We start from the raw sequence: 19,939 nt of genomic DNA, 5'->3' as shown, positions 1-19,939 counted from the left end.
TCTAGCTGCCCCATGGTAATCTCTAGTAACTCCAAATCATTTTCAGGATTAAATATGAAGTTCTCATTCTTAACATTTAAAGCCTTTCATAATTTGACCTTTTCCAATCTTCTTATAATTACTACCTTTCCAGCTTCTTAAACTTTTCTCCCCTCCACATATTCTCTGATCCCAACTATACTGCCTGCTGTTCATCAAACATAACACCCCTTCTTTAGTCTCCATACCTTTGAACTGACTGTCCCTGAAGTCTAGGATGCTGTCATTCCTCACCTCTCCTTCTCCTGGCTTCCTTCAAGATTCAGCTCAAATCCCACATTTTGCAGGAGTTTTTTTTTCTGATTCCCCACTACTGCCAGTGCCTTCTCTCTGAAATTACATGCCATTTACACTGTATATAGCCTACATGTACATACTTATTTGCATGTTGTGTCCCCTTTTAGAATGTAAACTCCTTAAGGGCAGGGACAATATTTTTGTCTTTCTTTGCATCCCTGGCTTAACACAGTTTGAAGACTGTGCTTAATGAATGTTTGTTGACTGACTAGTTGGTAGATCATTTCAGTAAAAGTCAGAAAATTTAGGCTTAAATTCTTTCTCTGCTATTTGGACAAGTCACTTCCCTTCTCTCTTTTTCTTCTCTGTGAAATAGGAGGAACATTCTATGAGGCTATTAAGACAGTGGAAATAGCTTTTATGCCTGAAAAGCAAGTGTACTTATTGTTGGCAAAATGTAACATTTCAAATATTTCATAGCTAGAAGCAAATGTTTGTTAGTTAAAAATTGATTAAATATAGCATATCTTTAGTTATTTCATGGGTGTATTTGTCTCCCTAGCCAGATTGTAAATTCTTTCAAAATAGGATGGAAACAAGTATTAATTAAACACCTACAATGTGTCAGCTAGGAGGATGCAGTGGATAGAGCACTGAGCTTAGAATCACAAACACTCATCTTCCTTAGTTCAAATTTGGCCTCAGAAATTTACTAGCTATGTGGCCCTGGAAAAGTTATGGCCCCAGTGTACTGGGCATGTTTGCTGCTTAGACATTTAAGTCATGTCTGACTCTTTGGGACCCCATTTGGGGTTTTCTTGGCAAAAATGCTGGAGCAGTTTGCCATTTCCTTCTCCAGATCATTTTACAGATGAGAAAACTGAGGCTAACAGGGTTGAGTGACTGGCTCAGGTTCACACAGCATGAAAGCTAGTCAGCTAATAAGATGAGGATATTTTAGAGTCCCAGACTCAAGAGTTATAAATTGCTAGAGAACTTATCCATGTTATTCACTCTCCCCTGCCTCCCCATTCAGATGAGGAAACAGATTCTAAGAAATGACATATTTGTAGCAGAGTCAGGGTGAAGGGCAGCTAGGTGGTCCAGTAGCTAGAGCTCCAGGCATGGAATCAGGAAGATTTGAGTTCAAATCCAGTCTCAGGTACTTAGCTGTGTGAACCTGGGCAAATCACTTAAACCTGCTTGCCTCAGTTTCCTCTCTGTAAAATGAGTTGGAGAAGGAAATGGCAAACTATGACGGTATCCTTTCCAAGAAAACCCCAAAAGGGGTCACAAAGAGCAGGACATGATTGAAAGATGACTAAGCAGTAAAGAACTAATACTAAAATCCAGGTTTTCTGAAGTCTACTCTCACTATACTACACTATGCTTTGCCCCTCTTTTTTGGAGGAGGGTCCAGATGCTCACAGCAGGGACTTGCTCTTTCTATTTGTTTTAGGGGAAGAGTGACATAGTTGACACTTACGGAGTCATGCATAATTTTTGAGAAGAACGGAGGCTGGTCAGCTAGGAAGGATAATACAAACTGTGCACCAATCAAAGCTGAATGAAAATAGGTTACAAGGTGGCGGAAGGTGTCTTCTGGGAAGCCCTGTGAAATTTAGGAGCAATTGATCAATCCATAAACATTTATTATTATTTTATATTATAATTGTATAATTATATTATATTAATATATCAACATAATATTATATTATTTTCAAATAAAAATACTTCACTTTTCCCAATTTCATACAAAGACATTTTTTTAACATTCATTTAAAAAAATTTTGAATTCCAAATTCTCTCTCTTTCTCATACCTCCCTCCTTTCCCTTCCCACCTTCCTCCCTGAGATGGTAAGCAAGTTAATATAGATTTTACATGTGCACTCATGGGCAAAGCATTTATTAAGCACCAACTAAGTGCTAGTCACTCATACATATGGCTGAGCAAGAAGGGTCTAACCTATGGGGTGGTGATGGGGGTGGAATAAACCTCATTAAATTAAAAGTGAGGGAAGGAAGAGTTAGAGGAATTTTTAAAAAATGACAGAAATGGGGGCAGCTGGGTAGCTCAGTGGAGTGAGAGTCAGGCCTAGAGACAGGAGGTCCTAGGTTCAAACCCGGCCTCAGCCACTTCCCAGCTGTGTGACCCTGGGCAAGTCACTTGACCCCCATTGCCCACCCTTACCAATCTTCCACCTATGAGACAATACACCGAAGTACAAGGGTTTAAAAAAAAATGACAGAATTGGGATGCTAGGGCAAATTCTTTTAGAACTGGCTTAAAATGCCTCCTCTATGCATTACAAGTAGCTTTTGATCCACAAATGGTGGATTTATACAAATTCTTTAGATATAAAGACTTAGCTAGGGCTAAGGTGCAGGGTGGGGAGGGGCAGGACATTTCCCAAGAAGTGGCTATGGTGGCTAGAGGAAGATGATATTTGGGGCAACAGACCTAGTACTGGAGCTGGGGTTGTGGACCTGGGTATGAGTACCCACTCTACTTCTTGGGGTCACAGAATTCATAGAGTTACAGCTGGAAGGGACCACGGAGGTCACTGAGTCCAATTCCATCCATTATACAGATGAGGAAACCAAGGCTCAGAGACATTAAATGACTTGCCCAGGGTCATACAGCTAGTAAGTGCCTGAGATAATTTTAAGACCTAGCAAGATCAATGTACTATCTAATACCCTGCCTCCAAAGTAACAAAACAAGTGTCTTCTCTGGATTAAAATGAAGGAGATAATGCTACCATCCTTTTAGTTCTCAATCTATAATCATATCATATGTACAGGTTTATTAGGCACTCTGCCCATATACTTCTTTGAAACTCAGAAATTACCCTCTGAGAATAGACTTGGGGTAAATGACCTCAGCAAGATAGTATACAATAAACTCAAAGATCCCAGCTTTTGGGACAAGAACCCACTATTTGACAAAAACTGCTGGAAAAATTGGAAAACAGTATAGGAGAGATTAGGTCCAAATCAACATCTCACACCCAATACCAAGATAAATTCAGAATGGGTAAATGACTTAAATATAAAGAAGGAAACTATAAGGTGAATATAGAATAGTATACCTGTCAGATCTAGGGGAAAGGAAAGCACTTAAGACCAAGCAAGAGATAGAGAATATTACAAAATATAAAATGAATGATTTCGATTATATTAAATTTAAAAGTTTTTGTACAAGCAAAACCAATGCAACCAAAATTAGAAGGAAAGCAACAAATTGGGGAAAAAAATCTTTATAACAAAAACCTCTGACAAAGTTCTAATTTCTCAAATTTATAAGGAGCTAAATCAATTGTACAAAACAATCAAGCCATTCCCCAATTGATAATTGGGCAAGGGACATGAATAGGTAATTTTCAGATAAAGAAATCAAAACTATCAATAAGCACATGAAAAAGTGTTCTAAATTTCTTCTAATTAGAGAAATGCAAATCAAAACAACTTTGAGGTACCACCTTACACCTAGCTGGTTGGCTAAAATGACAGCAGGGGAGAGTAATAAATGTTGGAGGGGATGTGGCAAAATTGGGACACTAATGGATTGCTGGTAGAATTGATCCAACCATTTTGGAAGGCAATTTGGGACTATGCTCAAAGGGCTTTAAAAGATTGCCTGCCCTTTGATCCAGCCATATCCCTGCTGGGTTTGTACCCCAAAGAGATAATAAGGAAAAATACGTGTACAAAAATATTTATAGCCTCGCTCTTTGTGGTGGCAAAAAATTGGAAAATGAGGGAATGCCCTTCAATTGGGGAATGGCTGAACAAATTGTGGTATCTGTTGGTGATGGAATACTATTGTGCTGAAAGGAATAATGAACTGGAGGAATTCCATGTGAACTGGAACAACCTCCAGGAATTGATACATAGTAAAAGGAGCAGAACCAGGAGAACTTTGTACACAGAGACAGATACACTGTGGCACAATTGAATGTAATGGACTTCTCTACTAGCAGCAATGCAATGACCCAGGACAACTCTGAGGGACTTATGAGAAAGAACGCTATACATATCCAGAGAAAAAACTGTGGAGCAGAAACACAGAAGAAAAAACATTTGCTTGATCACATGGTTCAATGGGGATATAATTGGGGATGTAGATGTTAAACCAGGGGTCGGCAACCTTTTTGGCTGTGAGAGCCATAAATGCCACATTTTTTAAAAATTTAATTTCATGAGAGCCGTACAGTGCTCACAGTGTGCGCTCCTGTAACAGTGCCTGAAAAAAATTTGACTTTATGGCTCCTGCAGAAAGAGCCATACGTTGCCAACCCCTGTGTTAAACGGTCACTATTGCAAATAATAATAATATAGAAATAGATCTTGATCAATGATACATGTAAAACCTAGTGGAATTGCTTGTTGACTATGGGAGGGGGAAGGGAGAAGGGAAGGGAAAGAATATGGATCATGTAACCATGAAAAAAGAGCCTAAAGTAATTAAATAAATAAATAAGTTTTTTTAAAAAGTTACCCTCTGAGGCAGATGCAATTACAATAGATTTTAATGTCCCATTTTGCAAATGAGGAAACTGAGACTCATAGAGACATTGTAAATGGCCACAGAATGTCTCAGGATCCAGTGCTCTTCTGATTCCAAATTGGGCATACCTATTACAGTAACTGCAGGAGAAATGCCTGCTTTATGGTACTCCCAGGCCCGTGCCTCTAATTCTCCCTTGATTGGCTAGAATGGGCAGCTATGTGGTGCAGTGGATAGAGTCCTAGGTCTGGAGTCAGGAGAACCTGAGTTCAAATATGGATCTAGACTCTTACTATGACAATGGGCAAGTCACTTATCCCAGTTTACTTCAGTTTCCTCATCTTTCAAATGAGCTGGAGAATGAAATGGAAAACCATTCCAGTACCTCTACCAAGAAAACTCTAAATGAGGTCATAAAGACTTGGACACAACTAAACAGCAATGCCTTAGCCATAATTGCTTTAAAATATGCCCTTTTCCAATTTCCTCCCATGATAATTTCTCCTTCCTTAGTCTTTAAACTCTTCAAATATTTGCAAGTATTACAATTGACATTTATATAGAGCTTTAAAATTGGGAAATATCTTGTATATATTATCTCATTTGAGTATTATAGTTCAGTGACATTATGGGTTTAAACAAATTTATAGGTAGAACTAGGAGTGGAATATACAGACATTGTTTCCATGGAAAAATGTCTTTCAAGTTCCCAAAAAAATTTTACCCTAAAACTGATTTACATATGATCTTTGGCAATAGTCTACTTGCCAGTGAAGGATCACTTTGGTTATTATTATTATTATCATGTTTTATATTGATTAATATTATGTTAATTATTACTATTATATTAAGCAATGATATTATTATTAAATTTTATGTCTTTTCCCTCCTTCTCTTTGGACCAAGACAAAAAGTCATCTTGTTCAAGAAATGATTATCTATTACTTTTCTCATTAATTTTTATGTCCCAAACATCTTGCACATATGCATAAAACTGTAATTTCCTCAATATAGAAAACTCACTGTGGGAGTGTTTTCCATTCTCAGATCATAACCCACTTAGCAAATGAATTCCAAGAAGTTGCTGGAGGCATGTAGATGTTAAAGGACTTGCCCAAGGTCACACAGTATCAGAGGTAAGATTTTATACTCAAATCCTGCTGCCTCCAACCGCACTTTCTATTTATTATGTCACACTGACTCACTTTGTGGATAGTTGTTCAACCATTTTTCAATTGTCTCCAACTCTTTGTGACCCCATTTGGGGTTTTCTTGGCAGAGATACTGGAATGGTTTGCCATTTCTTTCTCCAGATCACTTGACAGACGAAGAATTGAAGCAAAGAGGGCTAAGTGACTTGGCCAGGGTCATAGTCATGTAATAAATACTTATATTTGCATATAGCCTGGGCTCCCAGGCTCCAACAATGTCCTTCATCTACTTACTCCTTGCAGGGCTTGGTGCACCGTGGCACTCACTATGACTGCCATGGAGAAGGAGCAGAGCAGCCAGTAAATAAATAGCACTCCTGATGACTGGATGCCCCTCCGTCTCTCCAAATGGATCAGGAAAATTGCCAGGATCTACAAGGAGGAAAACAACAGCAAGGAGCCATTAGACCCTGAAGAAAATGCAAAGATTGAGAGAAAATGAAAACATTCTTATCCCAAGCCCACCTTTGGTTTCCTCTCTATCCCAGCAAAATTTAACAAACAAAAGAAGCTAAACTCTGGTTATTACCATGGTGATGAGCCACACTGTAGGATTAATCAGAAATTCAGGGGCTTGAGGGATGCCTTTTTTGATTTTCCAAAGAGTGAAGATTATGTTAGAAAAACATAGGAGGACCAAGGTGAAGCCAAGCACCTAAGAAGAACAAGAAGATTCATTTGAGTTTGGAACAGAAAAGGGAAAAGCAAAGGTGATCAACTTTTCCTACATCCAATGTCTAGAGTCTGGGATTTGACTTCAAGAAGCCCAAAGTTCAAATTCTGCCTCAGGACTAGCTGTGTATGACCTCAGGTGAGTCAATTTTCTCAGTCTCAGTTTCCTCATCATTAAAAATGGGGATGAAAATAGCACCCACCTTGGAAGATCTTTGTGACACTATACATGTAAGGTGCCTTGCAAACCTTAAAGAACCATAAAAACACTAGTAATTATTATGATCACATAGCTGTTGTTGCCCTTCATTTCTGAAGAGGACCAATGATATCATGGGGTGATGTTTTGACTTGTGTGCATGAATTAGATTTAAATGAGGCAGAGTTTCACAAAGTTGTCAACCTCGATTTCTCTCCCAGAGTCATTGATGACCAGAAGGAAGACAAAAGTCAGGATGACTGGTGATGGCCCAGGATGTGGTAGATGACCTTGGCATCTTCCATATCTCACCAGGCTCTAAGCACTTCATAGTTTCTGCTTCAATCATCTTCATGGGCCTTAGAACAAATTGTTCTCCCCCCCACCCATTCCATGAAGGGAAATCTTCACTTTATCACATCCCCACATTATTTTAAGCACAAAAGAATAACCAAATTAGAGAATACTGAACTAGAGAATACAGAAAACTGGAACAGCATATTAGAAATAATTTAGACCAACCTCCTTCTTTTATAGATAAGGAAACTCAGGGCCCAAAGAAGGGAGATAATTTGGGGATTAACATAGATTAGAGGTGTGACAAGATCAATAGGACAGATCCATCTAGTACTAGAAGAAATAGAGGAGATTTGGGTCCTTGAATCCTAGAGAGATGAGTTATGGCCAGAATGGAAAATGACTTGTTATCTTGAAGAGAATTATTTCTCCCTCATTACCCTTTTCTGCCCACATGGACAAATATGGCTATTATTATATACAACAAAAATAATAATGGAATAATGGCTTCCAAAGAAGAAAACGTGTTTAGCATCATTTTACATTAAGACATCAAGATTTGAATTATGGGGAGAAAATAGTTCCCAAAGGCACAAATCAGAAACAAAAAAAAGTGGGGATGGGGTGGGAAGGAATGAACTGAATACTAAAAGTTCATCCTGTTTCTAATTGGGATGAGGATGGAATGGAACATGCTTTAAAGACCACTTTAAGTACCACCTCCTTCCTTTGTGAAACTTTTGGACGGAGTAACAGTCTCTGATTCCAGAAGATCTAGGTTTGAATCTTGCTTCAGATACTTCAAAGCAGTATGAGCCTGGGGAGATAAATTAACCCCCCTAAATCTCAGTTTTTTTAATCTATAAAATGTGGATAATAACAATATTTCCCTTGTGCAGTTGTGAAGATGAAATGAAATAAACTATGTAAAAGATTTTATAAACCTCAAAACCATATTATGCATTAAATACTGTCACTGCAACTATTATAAACCTCCCTCATCCTTTGAATGACTTAACCAATTATGATCTGGAAACTATCATTTAGCCTTTACTTATAGATTGTCTTGTACTGTTCTTTGATTATTCCATTTGTAATAATTGCTCCCCACCATTAGACTGTAAACTTCCTTGAGGAAAGAGACTTGGATTTCTTCATTTCAAAGTCCCTAGTATGGTGTTGAGCACAAGGTAACTGGTCCCTGAAAAATACTTATTGGTTAATTAATTGCTATCAAGCTTATAGTAAGGCCAGGAACCCCAGCAGCTGCTACCATTTTAGTTTTGAAGAGGTATGACATCCGGATGTAGCCCTTGTTGTTGTAGCGAAGGTAGAGGAAGTAGAAGGGGCTAATGACCCACAGATAGATTGAGGGGAGCCAGGCCACAGCTGCATTCATGAGGCATAGGCTGGACATCTGCAGTCCCACCGACTGAGTTTCATTCCAATTCTGTACCAAGACAAACAGAGAGAGGGATTATTATTCAGCTACTCTGTATCAAGTTTGGTATACCCTAGATGCACTGGTTCTGAACTTGGGGTCCATTAACTTGTTTAAAAAAAAACCTTTTTTAATAATTATATTTGTTTTTCTTTTTCCCCCCTTTTTCATTGTTATTTTTAAAAGCCCTTACCTTCTGTCTTAGAATCAACTATTGGTTCCCAGGGTCACACAACGAGGACATATGTGAGGCCAGATTTGTTCTCAGGACCTCTGGTCTCTGAGCTTGGCTCTTAATTCCCTGAGCCACCTAGCTGCCCCTGATAATTATAGCTCAATAAAATCAATTCCTTTTGTAGTCCTAAGTATTTTATTTTCTGCATTTAAAATCATCATTGTGAAGAGATCCATAGGTTTCACCAGACTACCTAAGGGGTCAATGATGCGAAAAAAACAAAATTAAGGACCCTTGCTCTAGAGGACCACAGGGTATATACCTGCTGACCTATGAACAGAATATTTCAGGGTGTAGAAACATACCAGCAATATGAAGAGGTCAGTCTAAATGGGTTTTTACATGAAACTCACACTTGGACTTTTCCCCTGCTGGGACTGCTGCCAGGATTGTTACTCCCTCTCTTTGAGAGCTCCCACCTTCTTAGGTGCTGATCCAGGTTCCTCCCACCTCTCATCCCAGGTGAGAAAGTAACTCACAGCTTGCCTCTGCATGGTAAGTCTATGCCTCTTAGCCTACATTCCCCGAGATCAGCTGTGGTGCTAAAGCTATTTTTGGATTCTAAGCAAATAAGCACCTTTCTCTTTCCCCCCTCATCATCAGTATCCAGTTTGCTTTTACACAGCCCTGCCTCCATCGACCCACTGATTTTCATCCATTCTCCCCGTCCCTTCTTCTAATATGCCATAATAAATTATGTCAAGGATTTTGCTTCATTTAGTTCTGCATATTTTGCAGTACTTATTATACACAGTAAGTGCATAATTTATGTTTTTTGAATATTACAAATGTATAAGAGAACTGTGGAATGAAAAAGTTAGAAAATAATATCACAAGGATTAATTAGCCAGTAAATATTTAAATCATAAGTTCCTTGAGGACAAGGACTATCTTTTGCCTCTTTTTAATATCACCAGCTGTTGGCATGATTTCAGGCACATAGTAGGCACTTAGTAATTAAAAAAAAAAACCTACCTTAATTTCTGTCTTAGCATCAATTCTAAGACAGAATAGTAAGGGCTAGGCAATTTGGGTTAAGAGACTTGCCCAGAGTCACACAGCTAGGAAGTGTCTGAGGTACCATTTGAAGCCAGGTCTTCCTGACTCCAGGCTTGGTGCTCTAACCACTGTGATACCTAGCTGCCCCTTAATAAATGTTTATTGATCGACTCTCTGTAAGTACTTATTAGGTGTCAGACAGGAGTGCTGGGATCAGAAACATTTCAATCAGTCAACAAAAAGGCATTTACCAAGTCCCTCCTACCTACTTTATACCAACAATTGCATTAGACACCTGGATAAAAGTAAAAAAGAAAACGGTACTTGCCCTCAAAGAGCTCATGTTCTAGGAATGAAAGAAAAAACATTTATTAAGCACTGACTATGGGCAAAGCATTGTACTAGAAGCTGGGAGTACAAACAGAAAAGTAAGACAGTCTCTGTCTTCAAGGAGGGCATTTTATTCTAATTCTATTCTATTCTATCTCTATATAATGAATTACATTCAGTATATTCTAATAGGAATAGATAACACACATTGAAGGTTTTAGCAGTAAATCATGGAAAGTGCATGGCAAATTATATGGTAATACATCTCATTTGATGCCATTTTCATTGATGAAATCATATCATTTGCTGATGCTGAATCATTTGACAGGACCAAGGACTTTGGTGCTGGAAATTTGAGCTCTTTTTCCCCAGGGCCAAGCTGATTTAGGGGATGAGTGTGCCCTAGATTTTTGGCAATAGGTTTTTACTTTTGACCTTACTATATCTTCTCAGTAAAAATAATCTCTTTTTGTAAAAACTAATAGTTGTTAATTGCTTAAATGAGACCACAGTCTCATTTAACTATTAATATTATTTAATAATAAATAATGTTTGTGTTTATATTATTATTAAAATATTAAGTAATTGCTGGGTCAATCCATGACATTGTATAGAAGGGGCCCATCTTCCTCATTACCACCAGCACCAACTACTGATCAACTAACAGAGAACCCTGAGAGTGAGGGACAGCATCCCTTTGCTGACTGGTCCAGCTACTAGAAAAGCCCTTACAGACAGCATCTAGGGAACAAATCTTGTGGACGGAGGCCATGCATTCCTACCAACAGTCAGTCAATCGCCCCATACAGGACAGGTAGACTAGCCTGGATGATGCCACAGGGCACCTTTGGGGAAAGTCAGAAGCGAAAAGCATATGCCAAGCAAGTCACTTTGTTGTTGACAGCGTAGGACCGAACCTATGAACCCAGGGAATAGTGACATTTAAAAACGCTATTAAATGATAAACGTAAAATCCAGTGGAATTGTGCTTTGGCTATGGGGAAAGGGGTGACTTGGGGGGAGGGAAAGAACATGAATCATGTAAACATGGAAAAATATTCTAAAAAAAATTAAAAAACAAAAAGCAAAAAAAATGCTATTAAAGAAGAGGCATTGATATGTTTTGCTGCTGCACCATAAGGACCATGGGACGCTTCCATTGGTTCTTCCATATGTGTTGTCTTCTTTATTAAAATGTGAGTCCTGGAGAGCAGGGACTTTCTTTTCACTTTGTATCCCCAGAGCTTCACATAGTTCTTAGCACACAAAAAGCACTTAATACATGTTTTATTTATTTATTTATTTGTTCATTCATTCATAAGGGAGATACTAATTATAATAAGCGATTGATATTGTGAAAAACACACCAGAATAGGGACTCGAGCCACTAGTATTAGAAGGATGTCCCCAGCCTCTCAGAACACACCTAGAAGCCTTAAGGGAAAATGAATGTGGTATTTGAGATAAATACCTCCAGATTTCATACAGATTACATATGCATTCATCTTATATAAAATATGCCTTTTATTATTCAAACAGGAGGGGATGAATTGGTTGGGGAGTGGTGGTGGTAGGGCCATGATGAATTATAATAACAACTGCCCCAAATGGGGTCACAAGGAGTCAGATCCAACTGAAATGACTGAACAACAAATTACATTTTAATCTAGTTTGGAGTATATGACCCAAGGATTGGATACCTCAGTTCTAGTTCAACCAATACATGAAAAAGAATCTTCCCTATCACATACTGGTCATTCAATCTCTACTTGAAGACCTCCAAGGAGAGGGAACACACCATTTTTGTGTGACCCTGGGCAAGTCACTTAACCCCCATTGCCTAACCCTTACTGCTTTTCTGCTTTAGAACCAATACATAGTATTGAATCTAAGACAGAAGATAAGAGTTTTTAAAAAATGTAACTATCTATGCTTTATTGTATTTTAATTTATCTTATTAAATATTTTGCAACTACATTTTAGGGGCAGCTAGGTGGTACAGCGGATAGAGCAGCAGGCCTGTAGTTGAAGATCTGAGTTTAAATCTGGCCTCAGACACTTATTAGCTCTGTGACCCTGGGCAAATCACTTACTTCTATTTGCCTCAGTTTCCTTACCTGTAAAGTAAGCTGGAAAAGGAAATGGCAAACAATTCCAGCATCTTTGCCAAGAAAACTCCCCAAAATGGGGTCACAAAGAATCAGACACAACTGAAATGACTGAACAACAAATTACTTTTTAATCTAGTTTGGAATATGTGACTCAAGGATTACACATCAGACACCTCTGCTCTAGTTCAACCATTACATGAAAAAGAATCTTCACTTTTACATAGTGGTCAGCCAATCTTTACCCAAGGACTTCCAAGGAGAAGGAACTCGACCATTTCTAGAGGCAAGACATTCCATTTTAGGATAACTTGAACTAACTTTTTTTTTTTAACCCTTAACTTCTGTGCATTGGCTCCTAGGTGGAAGAGTGGTAAGGGTGGGCAATGGGGGTCAAGTGACTTGCCCAGGGTCACACAGCTTGGAAGTGTCTGAGGCCAGATTTGAACCTAGGACCTCCCGTCTCTAGGCCTGACTCTCAATCCACTGAGCTACCCAGCTGCCCCCTTGAACTAACTTTTAAGAAGTTTTTCCTGGTATCGAAACTAAATTTGCCTCTGAAATTTCTAACCCATTGCTTGAAATTCTGCCCTTTGGTGCCCAACAAAACAAGTTAGATCCCTCCTTCGCACAACAAACAGCTCTTCAATTCCTTAAAGACAGTTGCCATGAATCTCCTCTTCATTGGCCTCAACATTCTATCTGCTTCAACCATTCCTCCGATATCATGCCATCTGTCTAATAGATGTCCTTTACTATAGGTGGTATCATGTATAGCACAATGGACCCAGAGTCAGGAAGACCTGAGTTCAAATCCAATCTCAGAAACTAGCTAGGTGACTCTGGGCACATTGCTTAACCACTATCTGCTTCAGTTTCCTCATTTAAAAAATGGGAACAATATAGTACCTAATTCCCAGGAGTCTAGTGAGGATCAAATGAAATAATATTTGTGAAGCAATCCTTTTTAGTAGTGTAACCCACGACTCAGACTTAGCAGAGTGCCTGACACATTGTAAGTGCTATGTAAGCTATTATTTGTTATTGGAGGTAACTAGGTGGTGCAATGGATACAGTTCTGGGCCAGAGTCAGAAGATTCCAAGTTCAACTCCAGCCTCAGATACCTTAGGCAAGTCACTTAATCCTGTTTGCCTCAGTTTCCTCATCTGCAAAATGAGCTGGAGATGGAAATGGCAAACTAAGCTAGTATCTTTGCCAAGAGAACCCAAAGGGGTCACAAAGGGTCAGATATGACTGAAACAACTGAACAAAATATTGTGCTTTAAGGTTTGCAAAGTGTTTTGAGTCTCATAACAACCTAGTGAATGAGGCTTCATTTTGCAGATGAGAAAACTGAGGCTTAGAGAGCCTAAATGACTTTTCCTGGGTCACATAGCTAGAAAGCATAAGAAGCAACAAATATAAAAGTAATAAACACTCTGAAATGTCCTTTTCTAGTTTTATCTCATACTACCTACATTCATTAACTACCTTTAGCCCAAAAGGACAACTACCAGTCTGTCCTAGCACCATTCTCCACAGCCGGAATATATTAATTTCCATCTCGATCTGTTGAAATTCTTTTTCTTGCTAGTCTCAGCCCAAGTGTCACTTCTCCATGAAGTTTTCTCATATCTCCCCAGCTCCAAGTGCTCTCTGTCTCCTACTAAAGTTTGGAACTCAATGTAAATTAGGATACATATTTTTTTGTATATTCTTTATTAGCAGTGTAACCCCTGACTTAAAGCCAATTGCATGAGATTCTCCTCTTTGGTGGAAACTGATTTCTTAATCCTCCATGCTTGCCTAAGGGTAGAGTTGATGAAAGCTTGAGAGAAGACAGAACCAGAATCATGTTTCTTCTTTCTCAAAGCCTTGAGTGAAAAGAGCAGGACTTCTTTTCTCTCTCAAACTTTCACCAGTTCCACCCCTCACAAAGGCTTGGAGAATTGAGTAATAAATATACACCAATGAGAAGAGTCTAATATATATGAACTTTGAGCCTCTTGGTCATTTATTTTTCAGGCTTGTCTCACTCTTCATGACCCCGTTTGGGGTTTTCTAGGCAAAGATACTGGATGGTTTGCCATTTCCTTCTCTTGCTCATTTTATAGATGAGGAAACTGAGGCAAATTAGGTTAAGTGACTTGTTCAGGTGTTTTTGGCTAGTGTCTGAGGGTACATTTGAACTAAGGAAGATGTGTCTTTCTGAGTCCAGGGCTGGTCCTCTAGTCACTGTGCCACTTAGCTGCTCTACTTTCATTTTGGCTATATTAACTATATTGTCTTAGGCAAGAGGGAAGGATAAACCCCTGCTACGTGCACTTGGAACCTTGGCTAGGGATATTTGAACTCGGGTCTTCCTGACTCCAGGGCCACGACACTGAGTCACCTAGCCACCCCTGTTCTATTAGATTGCAAATGTTCATTTATTTTTCCTAGCATCTAGTACAGTGTACAAAGTAGGAGTTTAATATTTAGTTTCATTGCAAATGACTGGAAGTAGGTTTCTCTGTTATTTTCCGATATTGAAAATATTAAGTGATGGTGATGTTGTATAGTAAGAAGCATGGGGAATCTCACTGGGTACTATTAACTGTATAGACAGCTCTCTTTCATGAATGATTTTAGACCCTCGTTGGCAAAGGCAGGGGCCAGGACAAAGTAAGTGACATCTTCTGATCTCCAGGGTTCTATGCCTCTCATTCCCAGTCTTGTATCTCCATCCTTAGTTTTGTCTCCACTGGAAATCTCTGGTCTTTATGTATATAAATGCTCACATTTTGGAGCTGTATCCACAAATCCCTAATGATGGTGATGTTATGGTGGGAAAGAACCCTGGGAAAGAGGTGTTTCTAAGAGTCTCTCCCAACAACCAAGCCTACCTGCCCTAAGCCAAAGAGGAATTCTCCTAGTTCCAGGCTGAGATGATGCACAGATAAGGCAAGTCTTTTATAAGGCTCTGGGATTGCTACTGGGAGTCATGGTTTCAGAGAGACCTGCCTTCTTTGCCTTTTGCACTCCCTCCTTCCCTTAAGTGTGTGGTGGTGGCAGGAGCTAGAGCCCAGGAATGGAGACACCTCTCTGTCTCTGACTCTCTGTCTCTGTCTCTGTTTCTCTGTCTCTCTCTCTCTGTGTCTGTCTGTGTCTGTTTATCTGTCTGTCTCTCTTCCTGCCTCCCCTGCCTCCCCCTCTCCCTCTCCTCCAGGCTCTTATTCTCTCTGTGCTGGCCACATTCAGGGAGAGTTGTAAGGTTTGGGGTGCTAGAGAGCCAGAGGCCAGCAAAAGAAGGGGTTTCAGCTTTGCCTACTACCATTTGCAAACTCAGCCACTGCAAAACTTGCATTTCTTTCTGGGGTGGGGCAAGCATGAGGGGATAATGGGGTGCGGGTGGGGGTGTTGTGTTCTCTTCCAACTCTTTAATCACCCCGAAAGCTCAGCTCGGCTTCCCTAGATATTCCCTAGAAGGAAGCGAGCAAGGAGGGGACGGGGGTGGGGGTGGGGGTGGGGAGTAGGACTGGAAAACACTTACCCAGTTCCCCAAGAGAGGGTTGCAGACCCCGCTGCCAGAGCCCACCACTACAACCATTGCGATACGTCTGTCTTGTCAAGTCTGACCTTCTCCCGGACTTGTCTGGGTAGCTAAGCTCCGGTTCCGGAGAGGGAAGGGAAATTGCCTGGGGGGACCCTGGCCTGAATTCACCGCACCCTTATCAGCAGACCTGGGGCAAGGTCCAGCTGGGGCCATGCGTGTACTGGGGGGGGGGGGGGCGGGGTAGGGGAATTGGGGAAAATGGAGTTGGAGTACGGAATTTTTGTACTGTATCGTCCCTCCCCTCTTTCTGTTCTAGGATAGGAGTGTCTGTTCCAAAGAGGAACTGGATGAGGCTCCCTAGCTGGGATGAAGCGATTTCTTGCTCTCTTGATGGTTCCCCCTTCCGAGAACCCAACGCTGGGAGGCCTTTTGGTCTGGTGGTTGGCTGGGTGGCACGGTCTTTGGAAAAAGCCAGAATGCAAGACTTCAAAGAGGAAAAGAGCAGAAGTATCAGGTTAAACTGGATCTCAAGGTGCTTTTTGGGAGCTGTGGTTTTAAAAAAAAAATCTGGCAGAAGTCTAGTGTGGGATGGGTTTATGTGGAATAAATGTGCAAAAAGGTTCTTACTCTTAACCGACCACAATGCCCCCAGTCTTGTTAGTAAAATGGTACTAAATTGGAAACTTGCAGTTCTTAGCTAGCTTGCCTTATTTCAAAGATTGAGAAGTTTGGCCTGTTGAGAGCTTTTGTGGAATGGGAATGGGCAGAATGTGTATGGGAAAGTGAGGACAGTACAATCTGTGGGGCAACTCCTGGTGTTTATTCTCTCCTGTTCTATCTCTTTGGATATCATGGGATCATGTGTTTAGAACTAGAAGGGATCTTAGAGGCTATTGAGTCTAACACTTTTATTTTACAAATGAGGAAACAGAGGCACTAAGGGTTTAGGGTGGGAGGTGGGATTTGTACCCATTTTTAAAATTCTAAATCCAGCACTGTATCTACCACTCCAGAGCAATATCTAAGTTTAGATACTGGGATATCCAGAGCGAAGTTGGGTCCAGATGCTGGAGAGAAAACATCCCCCCTCAGGATCCAGCTAAAAATCCCACATTCTATAAAAAGCCTTTTCTGATCTCCTACCTTAATGAGAATGTCATCCCTCTAAGATTTCTCCTGTCTATATCATTTGTGTATAGTAGTTTGCCACTTGTCTGCACTATTAGGTTGTGACCTCCTTGAGAATAGGGACTATCTTTCGTCTTTGTATCTTGCTGTGTTTAGTACAATGGTTGGGACATAGTAGGTTCTTTATAATGTGCTAAGCACTGAAGATGCAAAAAGAGGTAAAGGATAGTCACTTCCCTCAATTTGCTTACAGTCTAGCTACCTGCCTCCTTTTCTATTTTTTTTAAAACTTTCCAGTCTGTTATAATTAAAATTATTAAAGGACTCTTAGAAGGACAATAATTCCAGGGAAGGGGGCAGTTGTCAATGAATCTTCAATGGCATTAAAAAAAAACTCTAGGGTTGAAGTGCCTTCCCTTTTGTTTTATAACCATATCCTTTCACAACCAAGTGAATAAGCTTGCCCTGTAATCAGACAAATGAAAGGAGATGGAAAATCCTGTTTGTATGTATAACTTACTTTGGGAGAGGTAGGCTGTTTACATCTTGGTCAGCAATCTGTTTCTTATTTGAACATTCTGAAATCCCCACCAGGGATATACTTTGGCCAATTTCCTAGAGCCACAGACAACTTTTCCTGGAGACCTCCGAGGATACCAGCTAATATTGTGTTGCAAGGCAGAGGACACGGACCTGAGAGCCAGAGGTTGGGGGAAGAAGGAGTGTCAAATCCTGGCTCTGACATTTGCTAGTTCTTGAGCCATGATCTTCCCTCCTTCTGGGCCTCAGTTTCCTATTGTGTTTGAGGGGGGTTGAATTGGATGATGTGTGGTACAACAAAAAGAAGGCTAGAATTGGAATCCTCAATTTTAATCCCAGTTCTACCATTTATTAGCTTTAGTAAATTATTAAACATTTGGGTCTGAGTTTTCTCCTTTGTAAAGTAAAGAGTCTCTGTACTGGGTGAACTCTGAGATCTCATCAGTCTCTAAATTAATGATTTCATATGTAGAAATAATTCAATGATAGCTCAATAAATACTTATTAAGTGCTGCTACCTACTCTGTGCAAAGTACACTCTTGGGATGATTAGGATACAAACACAGTTGTCAAACTGAAAAAGGTTTTGATATATGTAATGAGTAGTGGAACTGGAGTTGGAAGAGCTAGGTTCAAAATCCAGCTATTACTTATTCTTTATATGACCCTGAGGAGTAGCTAGATGCACTAGCAGATAGAGTGCTTGGGATGGAGTCAGGAAGATTCATCTTCCTAAATTCAAATGTGGCCCTAGAGATTCACTAACTGGGCAAGTCTTTTAAACTTCTTTGCCTCAGTTTCCTCATGTGTAAAATGTGCTGGAGAAGGAATGGCAAACCACTCCAGTATTTTTGCCAAGAAAACTCCAAATGGGGTAACAAAGAATAGGACACAACTGAATAACAAGGTGCTTCATTACCTCTAAATCACCCAAGTGTCGAGATACATTCTGGGCTGAAAGCAGTCAGGTTAGCTCTGTCCATGCCCAATTCAGTCCTGTTAAGATATATATGTCCATGTATCTTCTCTATCAGAAGGTAAGCTCCTTGAGGGCAAGAACTGATTTACTTTTGCAAGTGCTCCAGACAGTGCCAGGAAAGTAGAAGAAACTTAATAAATGCTTGTTGTTAGAACTGGAAGTGTTTACATTCTATTTGATGTGATTCCTGGAGAATCAAGAAAGGTTTAGAAAGTTGTGTTCCAGCTGAGTTTTGAAGGAATGCTGAAAGGTAATGGTGAGGAGGTAAAATATTCCAGAAATAGAGGACAATAAGTGAAAAGGCACAGGTGATTGCCCTGGAAGTTTACCTTCTTTTTATTAATGTGTATACAGGTTGCACCTACCCTTTTAGGGCAGGCAGGGATGGTATTTTTTTGTTTTAGTTTTTTTATTTCCCTTTTTTCTTTTTTCAGCTTCTAGACCAGTGTCTTGAATAGCTACCTTTTTAAAAAATAGGCTTTTGTTGATATCTTTTGATTTTGTGTTACCTAGATTTCCTTCCATATGTTTCCCAGAAGGTCACCTCTTATGACAGACATTTTTTTAAAGAAAAAGGAAAAAAAGAGGAACGATAGAAAAAAAGAAAAATCCTGCAAACCCCATCAATACAGATAGCTAGGTGGTCCAGCGGACAGAGAGCTGAACCAGGAGTCAGGAAGACCCACATTCAGATCCAGCCTTAGACATTAACCAGCTGTGTGACCCTGGGCTAGTCTCTCCAGTTTCCCGGATGTAAAGTGGGCGGGATAATAGCACTTACCCCCCAGGGTTGTTGGGAGGATGAAATGAGGTAATATAAGTGCTTGCAAACCCAAAAGAAGTATATAAATGTTAGTTATTATTATTAATACCAGGGAAAAATTGAAGCTTTAGGTAGTATTCCGCACCTGTGCACTCGCCCTTTCTCCCAAACTCCTCAAAGAAGGATTGAGGTGTTCTCTCATTTCTTTTTTTGAGTTAAGCTTGTTCTCTATAATTTCCAAACATTCATTTTCGACTATTTTTTGTGGTTGTTTTTCCATTTATATAACTGGAATTCAATAAATGTTTGGTTGAATCGTCTTTAGAGAATACAGGGAGTCCCAAAAAACACTTTAGTTTCGGAGGATGGACAAATTATCTTAACAGAAGTTGTAAAAGAAGGGAACTGTCTTGTACACTTGAGTTGATTGCAGACCCACCCCAAACCCCGCCACCTCGCTACTCTACTTTTTTTTTTTTTTTTTTGGAGTGCGCCTGCGCATTGTTCACTTTCAGAGGGAATGGGGGCGGATATGGAGAGTGGGAGGTGGTCTAGAGGGCGCATGCGCATGGGGTTGAGCAAGGGGCGGGGCCTGCCCTGTCAGAGGCCGGAGGCGGAAGGAGAGGTTTCTCTTCTTCAGTGCCGGGCTGGGCGGGGCGGGAGCCGGAGGTGCGGCCGTTCTTGGGTCCGGAGGAGTGCGGCTGGGGGGCGGAG

The 19,939-nt window shown here is 40.1% G+C and overlaps 1 protein-coding gene across 1 annotated transcript in view; it reads right to left on the bottom strand.

The window, feature by feature from the left end:
• Positions 1-15,869, bottom strand: part of ABCC6 (ATP binding cassette subfamily C member 6) — a 67,388-nt gene extending 51,519 nt beyond the window's left edge. The window contains exons 1-5 of the mRNA XM_044679104.1: positions 15,813-15,869; positions 8,440-8,616; positions 6,528-6,653; positions 6,233-6,370; positions 1,763-1,888 (exon numbers count right to left, since the gene is read on the bottom strand). Coding sequence (XP_044535039.1) covers positions 1,763-1,888; positions 6,233-6,370; positions 6,528-6,653; positions 8,440-8,616; positions 15,813-15,869 — 624 coding nt within the window. The remainder of the gene's footprint in view (positions 1-1,762; positions 1,889-6,232; positions 6,371-6,527; positions 6,654-8,439; positions 8,617-15,812) is intronic.
• Positions 15,870-19,939: the final 4,070 nt, after the last annotated feature.

This window comes from Gracilinanus agilis, chromosome 1, assembly GCF_016433145.1.
Source record: "Gracilinanus agilis isolate LMUSP501 chromosome 1, AgileGrace, whole genome shotgun sequence".
Taxonomy (NCBI): Eukaryota; Metazoa; Chordata; class Mammalia; order Didelphimorphia; family Didelphidae; genus Gracilinanus; species Gracilinanus agilis.
This window is presented reverse-complemented; position numbering and strand designations above follow the sequence as displayed.